Consider the following 18,072-nt stretch of genomic DNA (forward strand, 5'->3'; position numbering starts at 1 on the left):
TCGAACAAAAACGACGAGTGAACGCCAGCAGTGACTTGGCTGAAATTCAACACGCGGACATTTCTTTTCTAGAAAAAATCACCACGGGTATGGAGATTTGGCGTCACCAATACGAACATACCACAAAACTACAAAATGCAGAAATTCACATGAAGTGTCAACGCTCTGGCAGCATAACCGACATTCAATCAATGTGAAACGCGAGTTCTTCAACTACCCAAAGAAAGGCTTTTCTAGAAATTTCACATGGTTTTTATGAACGTTCTGTGCGTTGTATTCAATTGGGGGAAGAGTATGTAGAAAACATGAACCATTAAAGCCACGATCTTAACCAAATGTTTCAAATGGCTCTGAGCACTATGGAACTTAACATGTGAGGTCATCAGTCCCCTAAGCCGGCCTCGGCGGCCGAGCGGTTCTAGACGCTTCAGTCCGGAACCGAGCGACTGCAACGGTTCGAATCCTGCCTGGAGCGTGGATGTCTGTGATGTCCTTAGGTTAGTTAGGTTTAAGTAGTTCTAAGTTCTAGGGGACTGATGACCTCAGATTTTAAGTTCCATAGTGCTCAGAGCCATTTGAACCATCAGTCCTCTAGAACAGAGAACTACTTAAACCTAACTAACCTAAAGACATCACACACATCCATGCCCGAGGCAGGATTCGAACCTGCTACCGTAGCGGTCGCGCGGTTCCAGACTGAAGCGCCTAGAACCGCTCGGCCACAACGGCCGGCCGATCAGAACCGTTATCTTTATTTATCATACAACATACAAACGTGCAGACTGTTATCCACAGCTGTACGTTTCGGGAGGCAAGCTCCCATCATCCGCCTGTCTCCGTTCAACCTTTCATAGATACACATTTAAAGAAGCACGAAAAAATCATGAAGTAAAATGAAAGAAAGATACCTTGTCTTACTTTAAAATAAGCAACACCTGATTCTTTGTTTCGCTTCTTTGTACTACCGCCCACTCCCTAAAGTGCTCTTTTCCTACAGTGATAACACCGATCACATTTGGTACATCAGCTGCCCTCCTCTACACCGGCTTGTTCTCTAAACAAGTATCTTCACAACCACCATTTTCAGTCCTTAAGCTGGATAATATTTAGAACACCATCCTATAGTTTGTCTGTTTTTTACTAAGCCTGTCTCGAAAATGTTTGGCTGACGGGGTAAATGCTTTCGTATTTCGGCCAGTAAAAAAGTTACGGGTATTATGAAACAGTGGAAAACTTTATTTTGACAGCTGAACAGTTACTGAAGAGTTAGATTTGTTCACGTCTGGTTGCGATACGCTGTACGGTAGAGGTCTGCTGGTACAGTGGCTACACTTCATGTGCTGCCAGCCTGTGTTGTGTGGAGAAATCCCAGCGCTAGCGGACGGTACTCGCGCGCCGTCAGCAGTAGTTGCAGACTTTGCCGCTCCAGTGCGCGGCGCTGTCTTCCGGCAGGTGCGATTCGCGAGCCGCCATGTTTGCCGACGCGTGGCGTCTTGGGCGCCAGCCGCTGCCGCCGCCACGGCGCCCACCGACGCCGATCGATGGCGGCTGCCGGCGCGCGGCGCTCCCCGTTGTGTTCTTCGGCGGGCCGCCGTGCCATCCGGCGCAGCAGTTCTCTTTAAGGGCGCCCCGGGCAAAGAAATTAAACGAGATCTGCCCCGGCTGCCGGCTGCGGGCGACCGTGATAGGGGGAGGCGGCCCGTGTCTCTCAATTTGATTTTCATTCCTCCGGCCCTAATCGCCTCGGTGCTCGCTCTTCTACCGAGACAACCACAGGGCGCCTTAGTCCCAGACACGCAGACTTACACCCGCACTGTCTCTTCTCACGAGAACATTACCTTCCTAATCCACATTTTCCACCCCATGCTTTACGTCAAATAAACGAAGTTTAATGAAAGCATCTTCGCGCAAGGTATGTGAATGTTTCTGCTCTGCCGCGCGGTATTAGCCGAGCGGTCTTAGGCGCTGCAGTCATGTACTGTGCGGCTGATCCCGGCGGAGGTTCGAGTCCTCCCTCGGGCATGGGTATGAGTGTTTGTCCTTAGCATAATTTAGGTTAAACGGTGTATAAGCTTAGGGACTGATGACTCATGACCTTAGCAGTTAAGTCCCATAACATTTCACACGCATTTTTGATTCTGCTCTATCTGCAAGTTGTCGGGCAAGGATGTGTGTGATGTCCTTAGGTTAGTTAGGTTTAAGTAGTTCTAAGTTCTAGGAGACGGATGGCCTCAGCAGTTAAGTCCCATAGTGCTCAGAGCTATTTGAACCATATCTGCAAGTTGAATCTTTCGTAGAAAACAGGAGCGGATACGTGGAGTTGTTCCTCATTCAGTAAGTAAGAATACACAGGAGAAAATATAACGCAAACGCTGTGTCTCCATATTAACGTCAGGTATCTTAAACGTATCTCCTCTTACTCTTCCATACCCTACGGATGACGATACTTTGGTGAGCAGCCGAGCGGAGCGGTTGTGCGGTTTGAGGCAACATGTCACGGACTGTGCGGCCCCTCCCGGCAGAGGTTAGAGTCCTCCCTCGGGCATGGGTGTGTGTGTTGTTCTTAGCATAACTTAGTTTAAATGGTGCGTAAGTCTAGGGACCGATGACCTCAGCAGTTTGGTCCCTTAGGAATTCACACACATCTGAACATTTTGTTTTGGTGAGCAAAATGTACAGATGTATGTGAAATCTAACGCGACTTAACAGCTAAGGTCATCAGTCCCTAAGTTTACACACTACTTAACCTAAATTATCCTAAGGACAAACACACACGCCCATGCCCGAGGGAGGACTCGAACCTCCGCCGGGACCAGCCATACAGTCCATGACTGCAGCGCCTCAGACCGCTTGGCTAATACCGCGCGGCATTTGGTGAGCAGAGGCGCAAGTTTCTTTCCTTTTAAAACACTGGCTCGCGAATTTCCTAATTCCCTGCAAAAGCCTATCCTCTAGAGTAGAAATGTGGAAAGTGCGGAACCACAACTTACGCGAAGAAATGTAGCCATATGGGCTATGACCTACGAGTATACAGTGTGTCTGAGATCCGTACTCCCAGGTCGTAATATTGTAACTTACATGCACACTGTCTCATGAAAGCCGGCCGGTGTGGCCGAGCGCTTCTAGGCGCGTCAGTCTGGTACCGCGCGACCGCTACGGTCGCAGGTTCGAATCCTGCCTCGGGCATGGATGTGTGTGATGTCCTTCTGAAGGAAATACCCTTAGCGGTATAAAATGGTTCAAATGGCTCTGAGCAGTATGGGACTTAAAATCTGAGGTCATCAGTCCCCTAGAACTTAGAACTACTTAAACCTAACTAACCGAAGGACATCACACACATCCATGCCCGAGGCAGGATTCGAACCTGCGACCGTAGCGGTCGCGCGGTTCCAGACTGAAGCGCCTAGAACCGCTCGCCCACAGCGGCCGGCTGAAGGATCAGTGACCTCGAAAGTGGACTAGTCATTGGATGTCACCTGAGCAACAAATCCATCGGGGACATTTCAACCATTGTAAAGCTGCCGAAGTCGACTTTCGGTAAAATGATCGTGAAGTGTAAACGCGAAGGAGCAACAACAGATAAACCAAGACAAGTCAGACCTAAGGCACTGACAGACAGGGCCTGTCGAGAATTGTGTAGGATGGTGGTAAAAGTCACATGAAATCAGCGGTAGGAGGCACTCCTGAGTACCAAAATTCTGCCAGTAGGCCAGTTGGCACAATGGCTGTGCGTAGCAAATCAAAAACGATGGTCTACATTTTCGAACAGCTCCTCAAATGACACACTTTACTGCAGTCAGTGGAAAGCTAACCTTCAGTTGCTGTAAAGAGCGACGCCATTGCACAGTGAATGACTCGAAACGAGTAATTTGGAGTGATGAATGACCCTGCATCCTGCGGGAATCCGATGGAAGGGTTAGGGTTTGGCGAATGCCTGCAGAACGTTACCTGCCTCCCATCATGTGTAGTGCTAACAATGAAGTACAGCGGAGTTAGTAGTACCGTACGGTGGTGTTTTTCATTGTTAGAAAGTGGTTCCCTCATTAAGAAAGCTGTAAATGCGTAAGTATATGAATACATGTTACATCATTGTGTACTGTGTACATTAGAAGAATAATTCGGACACTTCAGAGACGATGACTGTTTCTGCCAGCATGCTTTGCACCCTGTCATAAAGCAGTATCTGTGAGGCAATGGTTTGTGCTCAATAACAGTCCTGAAATGGACTGACTTGCCCTAAGTCGTGACCTGGGCCCTACGTTTTGGGACGAGAAAGTCGATTTCGCGCCAGACCCCAGCGTCCAACATCAGTACCTCCGCTTGAGGAAGAATGGGCTCCCATTCCTCCGCAGACATCCAGACACATCTTTGGAAGTGTCCCCAGCAGAGCTGAAGCCCTTACAAAGATGAGGGCACACCCATATTAATGCCCACTAATAGCTGCTCAGATACTTTTGGTCAGGTAGTGTACATACAGCTTTATGCGGCTCCATGTCAACCTTGACATCTTGTGGAGCATCTCTGTGGTGACCATGATTAAAATTCATTTGAGTACTGCACCGCTTCATTGTATAAAATACTACAATCAAATCCAATATTCCGATCGCATTGCAACGGCCTCCCTCAGGGAAAGACCGTTGTAATACGTTCGAAACGTTGGTTTTAATTACAGTATTTTGTACAATGAAGTCTTCGTAGCTTTGTCTGTAGCTATCCTTCGAAAGTTTTTCTCATAACATTTGCGCAATTCTTCAGTAACCTCGTACCAATGTTGAGGCTCATGAGACTTAATTATTCCCCGTAGGAAGTTGTTTTTTCTTGATAATGACCCATATTTTGGATGGCCGTTTCAGTGAGGCTGGAGATGTTGCTGAACCACACCCAGTACAGAAGCTTTGAAATTGTTCATCAAATCACGCACCTGAATAGCAAAGTGGACTAGGTTTCCGACCTGCTGTAAGCACAAATAATACATGGTTCCCTCGCTATTGAGCTGAGGGCTTGAGCATATTTGCAACATGTCCGGAAAAGAATTTCCATTCACGTACCCCTCAGACAAATACTGTCCAAACAGCTACAGTTATGACAACCAGTCCATATTATAACATAAGGCGGGTTCCTTTCAGCTATTGGATATATGGTGAACTTTCTTCGATCAGAAAATCACATTCCCCCTCGTCACAAAATAACAATAATGGGCAAGACATGGAATTTGGAAATTGTGTCAACAAAGGACGGTAGGCTGCAGCTTGGGGCTTCAGTTCATTGTCAGACAATTTAGCCATAAAAATCAGTCAAAATCGTTCCATTTTGAAGTAGTTTTTAATGTGGTCGTGCGTTATTGGTCACGGAACTTAGAAGTTCATCTGCTATTTTAAAAATAGATGTCACTGGAGACTGCTCATTTCCGAGGTATGGTGCTTTCTCGGGCACGCTGTACAATTTCCACTTGACAATATTCTTCGTCGTTACCTTCTAACAATCTGTGGTAGTTTTTTAACGCTTTCACACTATATACTAGTGTTGTTCAATCACATGCCTGGAAGTGAATGCACAAAGAAAAAATATTCTTTCCATAGACAAAAGTAAGCTTTAAGAAATCTTGTTTCCATAGACAAAAATAACCTTTCAGTGGCATGCAATAAACATATCGCAAGGAAGAGTTGACTCAGAATGAAAGGTTAACCAAAATATAAACTCACAAAGTGCATAAAATATATTCTGAAACACTATATTCATATGTCCCGCCATTACCTAGTTTAATGAAGTTACGTTTGAAAATGAAAATCTCTTATTTTTACTGCTCCTATTCCTCCGTTTTTGGTTTCCCAATCGGTGGACTGGAATGAGCTTTAGTGACAGTTTGTTTTTCCTTTTTTTTTTTTTAAGGTCAAAAGTATCATTTGTGCCAGTGTCTAGTTCCTATTAACATTTTTCGTGCAAAAAAATTTATTTTACGGTTACAATACGAGGAAATACTAACGCGTAACGTTTCTATTATACCATTCATCAGACGCATACAGAATTTTTATTGCCAATGTTTACTAAGACATAATTTTGAACACGGGGGTTCAGGAAATACCGGCGTATAGTTTCGGTTGCAGCAAAACTCTGTGCAATGAATTAACTTCGAAATTTTAAAATCAATTTCCCGTTTGGTCCCATTTCATTACAATTCGTTAGAGTGCGGGCGAGAATCGAAACCGGCGAGGAGCGAACGTGCTAATTTATTATGGGTTATCGCGTTGCGGTATTGTATCTGCTTTCAAACGCGATATCATAATTATGACAATAAAACACGTATGACACCGATGTGAAAAAGGTACATGTTTTATTTTCAAAAATAAAATGGCTGCAAAGGACTGAATGAATTTAATTGTGTCTCGGTTAATTTGAATATCTACGTACATAAAATGAAGTTTCCTGCATTGGGCAATGTTGCTCCTGGGTCTGGCTTCGTGGTTTATTTTTTATCGTTTCATGTATTCCAGGTATCAGTCTTAATTGAAAAATAAGTCACGGAGAGGAAAAGCGTTTCTCGGAAAATGCGTACACTGCCCAGTATTATGAAGAATGTGTTATTACAGTTACGACTTACGTGAAAAGCTAAAATTTTCTCTTCTTCTTAGCTAAGTACACGGTTGAAAGACGATATTTGTTAAAATATTTGTAGTCAAACATTATGTACGGGTCATGAATTTGTCGTGAATAATTAAGGAACCGACTGATCACACTAATTACTGTTATGTAAATAAATAAGAAATTAAAACGACGTCCTTGATCGGTCATTGCCTCCACGTAACAGACTATAATATTCTCATTCGTCTGTCGTACAAGAATCGACAGGACCTTAATCCCCCCCGCTGATAAGACACAGAAAACAACTTTGAAGTGGAAATAGTACGTCAGACCATTATTCATTGCTGAATAAGTATGCCTACTTTTCTGCAATCGTCCTTTCCGGCCAACGATATTGTAACAGGCCCGAGATGCCATCTTTTAACCAACATATGGTGATGTCAAGCACAAATGCAGAGATTAAAATTGGTTGAAGCCAAAATTCGAGCACCTACACTCCGTTATCATCACACAAGTGCTGTCAACTGCAGAATTCTCGTTAATGAACAAAGTTTATGCTGTGGCATATCATGAATACAATTATCTGGACTATTTTGTGATGGGATATGAACGTTTAGTGGCTCGCTACGGACGTGCTAATAGCTCGTCACAGAGACACTACAATGCGCCCAAAATTGAATTTTTCAGGTAAAATGATCGCAGTTCGTCGATTTTATTTCTCGAGAATGTATTATCACTGCTCATGCCTACTTTGAAAGGTCTGAAAACTGTTACGGGCTAGATACGTTGTGTACTGCATGGTGAGGCCCGTACATCTCTACAACAGTACACGGGCTTGGAAGTTAAAGCTCCTCTATTGCTAAATACACGTCTTATACTACGACTGCAGTTCTGAGATGTCTCCAGTCTAGTATATTGTACAAAGCATGTCAAGTTGCCTGCACTCAATGCTCGACATGCTTCTACGTTCTATAATTTAGCTCTAAAGCCGGCCGGAGTGGCCGTGCGGTTCTAGGTGCTACAGTCTGGAGCCGAGCGACCGCTACGGTCGCAGGTTCGAATCCTGCCTCAGGCATGGATGTGTGTGATGTCCTTAGGTTAGTTAGGTTTAATTAGTTCTAAGTTCTAGGCGACTGATGACCTCCGAAGTTAAGTCGCATAGTGCTCAGAGCAATTTAGCTCTAAAGTTACCAGTTAGTAAAGTAGTCAGACTTATTTAGTCATGATATTGGGCAATACTGTGTGATGATTTATTATGAGGACTGTTCTGTTAGTGGAGTAACCTGATGTTCTCTTGAATAAAACCGGTTACACGTTATAAATGAGTGTCTGTACAGCTGTGACGGTTTCTTATGAATATAAAATGTTACGATCGTTGCCCACAAGGAGACTGGCTGCCAATTGATGGCGTTGCGGGTACATGACGCGGTGAGGAAAGTATACGGAGTGATTCAGTTGCCCCTACCGATGTCGTTTTACGCAATCTGCAATGTTATAATTACCTGCCGTTCGCGAACCACATGCGACGTTTTCATGTTCTCTCGCTGACTACGCGCAAACTATTAGTCCTACAGAGAAAATTAACAGGACTCTATTGTAAGATAGTTAATGTAGTTAAATTTTGTACTGGGGTACGTTTTCGAAGGAGGCCATAGTTTTAGAATTATTCAAGAAAAACTTACAAGAGTGACCTCCAAACGCACCCCACTTCACCACTCAGCCCTCACCGGCCTGGATTTCTAATATGTTGTTCATGGCACTCGCTTCCACTACCGTAGAAAAATTAGCGACTGCGCTAATTATTTCACACATCCGATCTTCTTTGCTCTTCGTTGTCTGGCCTTATAACGCCACTGGCTTAGTCGAACAATTACATATTGTAAAATTGACTTTTGAGGAAGTTTTATCTATTTTGTGAATTTTAACTGCATAAAATGAACTATCGTTGTATTCGTCAGGCCTTCTGATTACGAACTGCTGTGCTTTAAGGTTTAAGTTTGAATCAAGTTGTCAATGTCACTAGTTTTAGCGTAACGTTTACAAAAGTCGTTTTTCTTTCATTACCATCATCGGCACCCTTAAATTAATAGTGTAAACGAAGTAGCTGACTATGCTGGTGGCGTAATAGAGCAATCAATAGAGACCAAAAAAAAGGTCGAATATCTGGGATAGTTCGCGTCGGCAGAAATTTTTGTGCAGTGGTAGGAGGGAGTCCCATTAACAACATATCACAAATCCTGATGGTGAGGGATGAGTGCGGCGCTGGAGGTGCGTTTGAAGGCCACTTTTGTACACTTTTCTTGATTAAGTCGAAAACCATGGACTCCAGCCAAAATACATCCTAACACAAAAGTTAACCACATTAAATTTCCTACAAAAGGTCCCTGTTCATTTTTTCTGTGGTTTGCTCCTTGCGAGAGAGAGCATTTGAAAATCTTGCACGTCGCTTATGAAGATCAGAGGTATGCGGGTTGCATAAAAAGACATCGGTAGGGGCAGCTGACTCGCCCTGTATAAGTAGAGCTGAGACGAATAGAACTGATTCTCACGGCGATAAGGACCGCAAATGGAGAAATTCATTGACATAAGCGACTTGGAGAAAGAGCTGATTGTTATGGCCTAGTACCTTGGAAGAAGCTTTTCAGTAACCGTGAAGCTGGCGTACTATTCGCTTGCTACTGTCTTGGGTGCCAATGGAAAATGGATGAAGGACATTGAAACCATCAGTAGCTGACAAGGCTCTTGGCAAAAAATTGAAATGAGAAGTTTCCCCACTCTGTGAAGCAGGACAGATGGCGATCTGTGGCAGAACTGATGACAGATTGCAATGCTGGTGCACCCACAAGTATTCGGAGCTCACCAGTTAAAGCACATTGTTGAGCACGGGGCTTCGCAGCGGATGATGCCCATGTATTTTCATGTTTACCCAACGGCACCGCCAATTACGTTTGCAGTGGGCACGGAAACATCGACATTCGACCATGGAGCAATTGAAATGTGTAGTCCGGTCGGATCAATGACGTTTATAGTTAGATCAGGTCGATGGTAGTGTCGGGCCCTCAACCAAGCGAACTGCTGTTCGAAATATTCAACATGCCACGATCGCGGCCTGGTGAGGACAGTGTCATTTATGGGGGATATTCACCCGGGCTTCTGTGGAGCCTGTGGATGTAAACGAAGGCTCTACAATTCTAGATCAACATTATTCGGGCCACACGGATCCATTCATGCTTGATGTCGTCACGGAGACAGCTTCCAGCACGATAACTGCCCGTGTCACAAGGCCAGAACGGCGCTACAGTGGTTTGAGGAGGATCAGAGTGCAATCACGTTGATGCTTGATCTGATCCCGACGGAAGATATCTAGTACGCTATCGAGTGCGACCACCTGCGTGCCCACAAATCACACGTCCGTAATTGCGTGACCTGTTCGTAGACATCTGGTACCGCATAGCTCCGGAAACCTACTAAGCGCTTGTAGAATCCATGACATGCAGAATCGTTGCTGTACTGCATTTCAAAGGTGGACTAGCACGCTATTAAGTAGGTGGTCGTAATGTTTTAGTTCACCGGTGTGTTTAGAGGCCGTGAGTGGTGGCAGAGAAGCTGCAATTAGAGCGCAAGGCGGCGCGTAGACGTACCTTTCTCGAGGGAGTCGATCTGCTCGTTGGTGAAGGAGGTGCGGTTGCGCTGCAGCTTCCGCTTGAGGCGCAGGCGCAACTGAGAGTCCTCGTCGCCCGACGAGTTGTGCTCCGAGTTGCCGTCAGACGTCGTCTCGTGCGACAGCTCCCCCGTCACTGCGGCACAAACCACACAACGTGCTCAGCGCAGGAGCGAGGTTGGTCAGTTAGCAGAACACTAGCAGAGAACCAGAGGTCAGGCCTCGCCACTGCATACTGTGCCACACGAGCCTGAATATGGAGCAGTTCGTGTGCTGAATATGTCTGACCTCTCGTTCACTCCTTCATTAATCGTGGATCTCGAGCTTAATCTGAGATAGGAGCATTGCCTCTACTATCTATAGCACAGATAATATTACGAAAAGTGGTCATAAAGTTTTAATTACCCCGCCGAAAAAATTGAGTTATACAATTAATTTTTTTTTTGTTTTCAGGCTGGAGATAGTTTGTCTTTGCACGTCTTAAAAAATAGCCTCTTGCATCTAATTGTAACTTTTTATTTTAATGCAATCACACGTAATTTGTCAGTTTCGAAATCTACTGCAAAAATGTCGTCTTGCCTCAGTATTGGCGCAAGATGAATTTGACTACGGAGTAAGAGTACAGTACTCACAAAATATATTTTTATTCATGGACAGTGTAGGACTGTGTATTAATTAATTAAATATTAGTATAAGTTGCATAGAATAATCATTGTGTTTTGCAACAGTAACGAAAGTCTCGTTACGATCAATTACGTTTCGCTTTATTCTAAAGTATCTCCAGTGTAAGATTTTCTATTGTTTACTTCATTCTTACTGTTGCTCCAAGTGTATGCGTTAGATTGTAGCACACAGCACTTTCACTGGATTAGATGGATTCACATTTCTGAGTTTTGAAGAACCACTGTCATCTCGTCATTTCGTAGCACACATATATGGAAAAGAACGCAAACTTCTTTTTGTGGTATGGTATGGACAAGTTAATGTTCTGAACATTGTTATTATAGATTTGGTAGCACAACCTGATTGAAAGTATATGGTAGTGCCTGTTTGACCGTTTGAAATGGTGTACTATTTTATCTATTTACGTATTAAGTCTACAAAAAGGTATTTAAAAACCAACGAAGAGAAATATTTTAAATTTAAATTTTTTAAATTAGATTTTTCGGTCACTCGTGATTAGGTCTCCTGGCCCCTCACGTGAACGTATACTGTGCTGATCAGTCAGCTATGGAAACAAACCCTAGCACGTTAAAACTATACGCCAGATCGGAACGCGGCCGTGCGGAGTGGCCGCGCGGTTTGAGGCATCATGTCACGGATTGCGCGGCCCTTCCCGCCGGAAGTTCGAGTCCTCCCTCGGACATGGGTGTATGTGTTGTTCTTAGCATGAGTTCGTTTAAGTAGTGTGTAAGTCTAGGGACCGATGACCTCAGCACTTTGGTTTTCATAACTCGTATCCGGAACCTTCCTTTCGCTGGAATTGCTCTTAGCTACTGCGCTGTTATCAGGTGTTAGGTGGGGCAAGTTGGTTAAAATGCACAAATAACCACGCGCTCATAGCTAGTTGGGAGCTCCATAATGGAGAACTTCCGACCTATACTTATCCGGAAATTTTTATTCGATTCCTCATTCCCTACTCTTCTCTGACTCCGTGACTAAGTGACTCTCCGACTAAGTGAGTATATTAGGCTGGACAATGGCGGAAGATGTGTGCTACGAAGGCCCACGTAGAGCGAATGAGCAGCGAGCTTACGATGAGGGAGGACCTGCCGTCCCATCCCTCGCCCCCACCCCCCACCACTCTCCCCGCGACTGGCAGCGAGCCTCATGTTTACTCGTGGCCTGCGCTGCCTTCTCTGCTCTACCCCACTCTTCCACCGCGCGCCACTCGCGTGGCTGCGCCTGCAGCAGCGCGATACACACACACGCGCCTGTACGCTTGGCTGCCTGCCTTCAGGCGCTGCTCCGATACAGCCGCCCCGCGTAATTAAAACTTGCAGACTCGCTTCGTCACGCTCGCGGCCGCGTGCGCGTCCGCTCCAGTCGCTCATAATATTGGCCACGGCTTTTTATTTTGCTACCGCAATTATTAATGGACTCTTTTCCGTGCTCGCTATATTGGAACAAACAGAGGACGGTGGTTTATTTTTCATTCAGGATATGGCGTGATTAAAACGATTGTCGTGGAACAGAAACTGCTTCCGTTTCTGCGAATGCAAGGGGCAACCTTTTTCGATAAAGACACGTCTCGGAGTTTCTCAGTGATCAGTTTTGTACTTTGGAAAGACGAAACGATATCTACTAACAGAAGGGAATGTTATTTTACTTCCACACACAGAAAACCGTACAAGGATATAAGAGCTTTCGGTGTACCATGTGAGATTGATATCAAGATCCGATGTACGTGAGTGGTACTGAGTTTACAGGACAGATTTACAAGCTTCACTGATCACGCGCTGTGGCTTCAAAAGACAAAATGGTTTTAAAGGCATTATTGTTTGCAAAGGAAAGATAAATGAATTCAATGAAGTGAATAATAGGCTTCCACAACCAGCGCCGATTTGAATAAAGTTTGGCCGCGTCATTGCAGAACTCCAGCTTGATAGCTGATTTACTGTTTGATAATAACGCGGTCTAGCACCAAAAACGATTTTATTCGGACTCTGTATGTGGTAGATTCAACCGTACCTGGGAGCTGTATGTATCGAATTTTTTACTATGTTTAAATTATACTCTAATTGAAAGTAATAAGCATCTGGTTAATGAATAATATCTTAGACGGCTTCCCCAACTACCTAGTATGTTCTTCTGAAAAAACAGGTAGGAAAGATGACAATCTTGGATAATCAAGAAAAGCGGTGGACCCGTATGAAAGGAACTGGTGTACTACTTCTCACGTATTTAGATTTACCCCAAATTTCGAGATAACGGGGGTCCGATACAAAGCCAGAGGGTGTCAGAACGTGAATAAAAAGTCTCTTTCAGAACAAACCTTACCTTTTCTGTACAACTCGTAAGAATTATGCTGTTATGCACTGCAGTCGAAGCATTCTAAAGCGAAATAAGGAAATTAACACAATCGTTCACCTTATCGTTTACAGTCCGAATAATTTCCGGTAAAAGACAAATGTAGATGCAAGAGCGCACGTCTAATGCAGGTCTGTTCTAATTTTCAGCCTGCCAGTCACTGCTTACTTAATTCAAGAACTATTAAAAAATGGTTCAAATGGCTCTAAGCACTATGGGACTTAACATCTGAGGTCATCACGCCCCTAGACTTAGAACCACTTAAACATAACTAACTGCATCAAACCTGTCTCAGGACTGAAGACCACAACAACAACAACTAACCTAAGGACATCACACAGATCAATGCCCTAAGCAGGATTCGAACCTGCGACCGTAGCAGCCGCGTGGTTCCTGACTGAAGCGCCTAGAACCGCTCGGCCACCGCGGCCGGCAAGAACTATTTTTATGGCAACGTCAGTAGAGAGCGTTTACATTTGGAAACATTCCATACGAATCAGATATGGCGCTTCTTAGGATTCGTAGGTTCAAAGAGCTGTCGTTATACAGAAAGACTGTAAGAGATAGTGTTAGCAACAACATGTGTACGATCGGACATGTATCCTGTTGAATATATTTTGTCTAACGCTCAATGCATATTTTCTTTCGAAGTGAACCCTTAGGCTATCCTCTCAACTATAGGGGAAAGAGAACTGAAAACGAGACAGATCGAAAAAAGTAAGTAAACTGTTGATTATTTCAAAGTATTCGTCATAAGTGTTGATATACGAGGGTTGTCCAGAAAGTAAGTTCCGACCGGTCATGAAATGGAAACCACAAACGTTTTATTTGCAACAGTTAAGTACACCATCCACCTTCTTCTCTACATAGTCGCCGCTCCAACTTCTAGTGTTTTTTAAGTGTTGTATCAACTTTCCAATATCCTCGTCATAGAAAGCAGCCGCCTGTGCTTTCGGCCAGTTATCTGCACTGGTCTGCAGCTCGTTGTCTGTGGAAAAATTTTGTCTTCATAACCGGCGGTTCTTGTGAGCAGAGATGAGACTCAGGGCGAACCAATTATTGTGGGTGATCAAACACTTCTCATCGGAAACGCTGCAGGAGCGTCTTCATTGCCCCTGCGGTGTGCGGCCGAGAATTGGCATGAAGAAGGAACTGCTCGACAGTTGTGTTATGTGGGCTGCATGATACAGGCGAAATCTCTAACTAGGCCCTCATACTTGGCGGGAGACGCTATTCCCTACGAATCTTTACGTGCTCACTGCTCACTCAAAACTGAAAAGAGCGACGCGACACGATCGATGGGCATACTAGAGACACTACCCAAAACATCTGTGCAAAGCTTTACCGGATTTTCCATTTCGTGAACGATCGGAACTTACTTTCTGGACAACCATCGGCCGGCCGAGCGGTTGTAGTCCCTACAGTCCGGAACCGCGCGACCGCTACGGTCGCAGGTTCGAATCCTGCCTCGGGCATGGATGTGTGTGATGTCCTTAGGTTAGTTAGGTTTAAGTAGTTCTAAGTCTAGGGGACTGACGTCTTCAGAAGTTAAGTCCTATAGTGCTCAGAGCCATGACAGCCCTCGTATTTACCCACTGTGAGACAGTACGGTCAATGTCTTTATGGAAAAACCTTTGCGGCTGCATGTGGAATCATGAATGCACCCATCTCTTCGTCCGAAGCAAATCGACAGCCACGAATGCTCCAGAAGTTTGAAAATCGCATGGGTAGAGGTCTGGACTGTGTGGAGGACGTGTAAGGGCTTCCCAGCGAAACTTCTGCAGCGCATTCGAAACAGTCTTTGCAACACATAGGCAGGTCCACATGTTCCGATCCCTCCCAATGCGACTGTCATACTTTTGGATACCTGTGGAAAGACATTCATGGCTGTCGACTTCCTTTGTACGAAGAGGTGCACGCTTGGGTACAATCATGGTTCCGTAGGCAGACGAAAACATTATACCATTAAGTTATTGACCATCTTGTCTCGCAGGGGGATAAGTGTATTAACAATTACGGTGATTACACTACTGGCCATTCAAATTGCTACACCAAGAAGAAATGCAGAAGATAAACGGATATTCATTGGACAAAGATATTATACTAGAACTGACATGTGATTACATTTTCACGCAATTTGGGTGCATAGATCCTGAGAAATCAGTACCAAGAACAACCACCTCTGGCCGTAATAACGGCCTTGATACGCCTGGGAATTGAGTCAAACAGAGCCTGGATGGCGTGTACAGGTACAGCTGCCCATGCAGCTTCAACACGGTACCACAGTTCATCAAGAGTAGTGACTGGCGTATTGTGACGAGCCAGTTGCTCGGCCACCATTGACCAGACATTTTCAATTGGAGAGAGATCTGGAGGATGAGCTGGTCATGGCAGCAGTCGAACATTTTCTGTATCCACAAAGACCCGTACAGGACCTGCAACATGCAGTCTGCATTATCCTGCTGAAATGTAGGGTTTCGCAGGGATCGAATGAAGGATAGAGCCACGGGTCGTAACACATCTGAAATGTAACGTCCACTATTCAAAGTGCTGTCAATGCGAACAAGAGGTGACCGAGACGTGTAACCAATGGCACTCCATACCATCACGCCGGGTGATATGCCAGTATGGCAATGACGAATACACACTTCCAATGTTCACCGCGATGTCGCCAAACACGGATGCGACCATCCTTATGCTGTAAACAGAACCAGGATTCATCCGAAAAAATGACGTTTTGCCATTCGTGCACCCAGGTTCGTCGTTGAGTACACCATCGCGGGCGCTCCTGTCTGTGATGCAGCGTCAAGGGTAACAGCAGCCATGGTCTCCGAGCTAATAGTCCATGCTGCTGCAAACGTCGTCGAACTGTTCGTGCAGATGGTTGTTAGCTTGCAAACGTCCCCATCTGTTGACTCAGGGATCGAGACGTGGCTGCACGATACGTTACAGCTATGCGGATAAGATGCCTGTCATCTCGACTGCTAGTGAAACGAGGCCGTTGGGATCCAGCACGGCGTTCCGTATTACCCTCCTGAATCCACTGATTCCATATTCTGGTAACAGTCATTGGATTTCGACCAACGCGAGCAGCAATGTCTCGATACGATAAAACGCAATCGCGATAGGCTACAATCCGACCTTTAACAAAGTCGGAAACGTGATGGTACGAATTTCTCCTCCTTACACGAGGCATCACAACAACGTTTCACCAGGCAACGCAGGTCACCTGCTGTCTGTGTATGATAAATCGGTTGTAAACTTTCCTCATGTCAGCACGTTGTAGGTGTTGCCACCGGGCCGGCCGTTGTGGCCGAGCGGTTCTCGGCGCTTCAGTCTGGAACCGGACTGCTACTACGGTCGCAGGTTCGAATTCTGATTAGGGCAAGGATGTTTGTGATGTCCTTAGGTTAGTTGGGTTTAAGTAGTACTAAGTCTAGGGGACTGATGAGCTCTGATGTTCAGTCCCATAGTGCTCAGAGCCATTTGAACCATTTTTGTTGCCACCGGCGCCAACCTTGTGCAAATGCTCTGAAAAGCTAATCATTTGCATATCACAGCATATTTTTCCTGTCGGTTAAATATCGCATCTGTAGCACGTCATCTTCGTGGTATAACAATTTTAATGGCCAGTGGTGTAATATATAAACACACACCTACATAGATGTATGTCTAAATACAACAATATTCACTTCTAACCAATCAGTCATTATACTCATATATAATAACGGCTATGCGCAGTGGTTGCTAATATCATTTAGGCAGGACGGACATATTGTGACATTTCAACTTGAGAATCATAAAAGTGAATTAAATGAACAGTAATTTACAGTCTAATACCGGAAATTTTTCTCAAAAGGTTGCGTATGTAGCGGGAATGAAGCGAGTCCGCGGTTGTACTCGCGAACTCGTGTTTTCGCTCTCCTTTCTACGCGGGAGGAGTCCACTTGTACTCGACGAAACACTCGAATGACGAGTGGGCGGCGGCAGAGACTCAAGAGTTGAGTCGCGGAGAGGGCTCCAGTTCAGAGATGACGTCACAGGACTCACAAGCAAGCTTAAAGCGAGTACACACCGCTCATTTTTGGTCTCTGCTGTGCTCGGTATCACAACAGAACGGGAAGGCCGCACCGCAGAGCGCAGATGGCGGCAGGGGTGGCAGCAATTCGCCGATCGCCGCTGGCACAGCTTGGCGCGTGCGCTGTGCTGGACCACCCTGATGCCTTCAGCAGCTGCCGCGAGGGGCGGGGCAGGGCGGCGCGGGGTGCTGGTGGGGGGCGATGACCGCGCCGCCGACACACGTCTTCAGGCGGTGGGCTTTCGTGAGCACGGACCACCGCGATGACTTAAGCTGGATCTCCACGCGCAACTAAAGTCGCGCCACTCGACAGACGCCAGCGAAGTTGCACGGGGGAAACCTCCCGATTCCGATGGCGCCACTCAAGTGACGCCACGTTATGCCGTGCCACTACATGGATAGTTGCTCAGAAAACTTCGGGTAACATCTTTCAGGGCGGCCACTACAAGAAATTCTTGAAGCCTCTACGTATCTGCGTTCGACCAGCCTAATTTAGATTTTCTATGATTTCCCTAAATCACTCCATGCTGCCTTTGAAAGGGCACGACCGATTTCGTCCCCTATCCTTGACACAGTCCGACCTAGTGCTCCGTCTCTAAAGATCTCATTGTCGACCGGACTTTAAACGCTAATCTTCCTTCCTTTCTTTTATGTATCTGTTCGCCTCCTTAGCTGAGTGTTAGTGTTGATGACTGCCGTGCGGAGAGCCGGGTTCAAATAGATG

At 45.5% G+C, this 18,072-nt stretch overlaps 1 protein-coding gene across 1 annotated transcript in view; it reads right to left on the bottom strand.

Annotated features, from left to right (window-relative positions):
• The window catches only part of LOC124805675 (paired box protein Pax-6-like), a 337,185-nt gene that overhangs the window by 65,298 nt on the left and 253,815 nt on the right, over positions 1 to 18,072 (bottom strand). The window contains exon 5 of the mRNA XM_047266245.1: positions 10,221 to 10,376. Within this exon, the coding sequence (XP_047122201.1) occupies positions 10,221 to 10,376 (156 nt within the window). The remainder of the gene's footprint in view (positions 1 to 10,220; positions 10,377 to 18,072) is intronic.

The sequence above is a fragment of the Schistocerca piceifrons genome, chromosome 7, assembly GCF_021461385.2.
Source record: "Schistocerca piceifrons isolate TAMUIC-IGC-003096 chromosome 7, iqSchPice1.1, whole genome shotgun sequence".
NCBI classification, from domain to species: Eukaryota; Metazoa; Arthropoda; class Insecta; order Orthoptera; family Acrididae; genus Schistocerca; species Schistocerca piceifrons.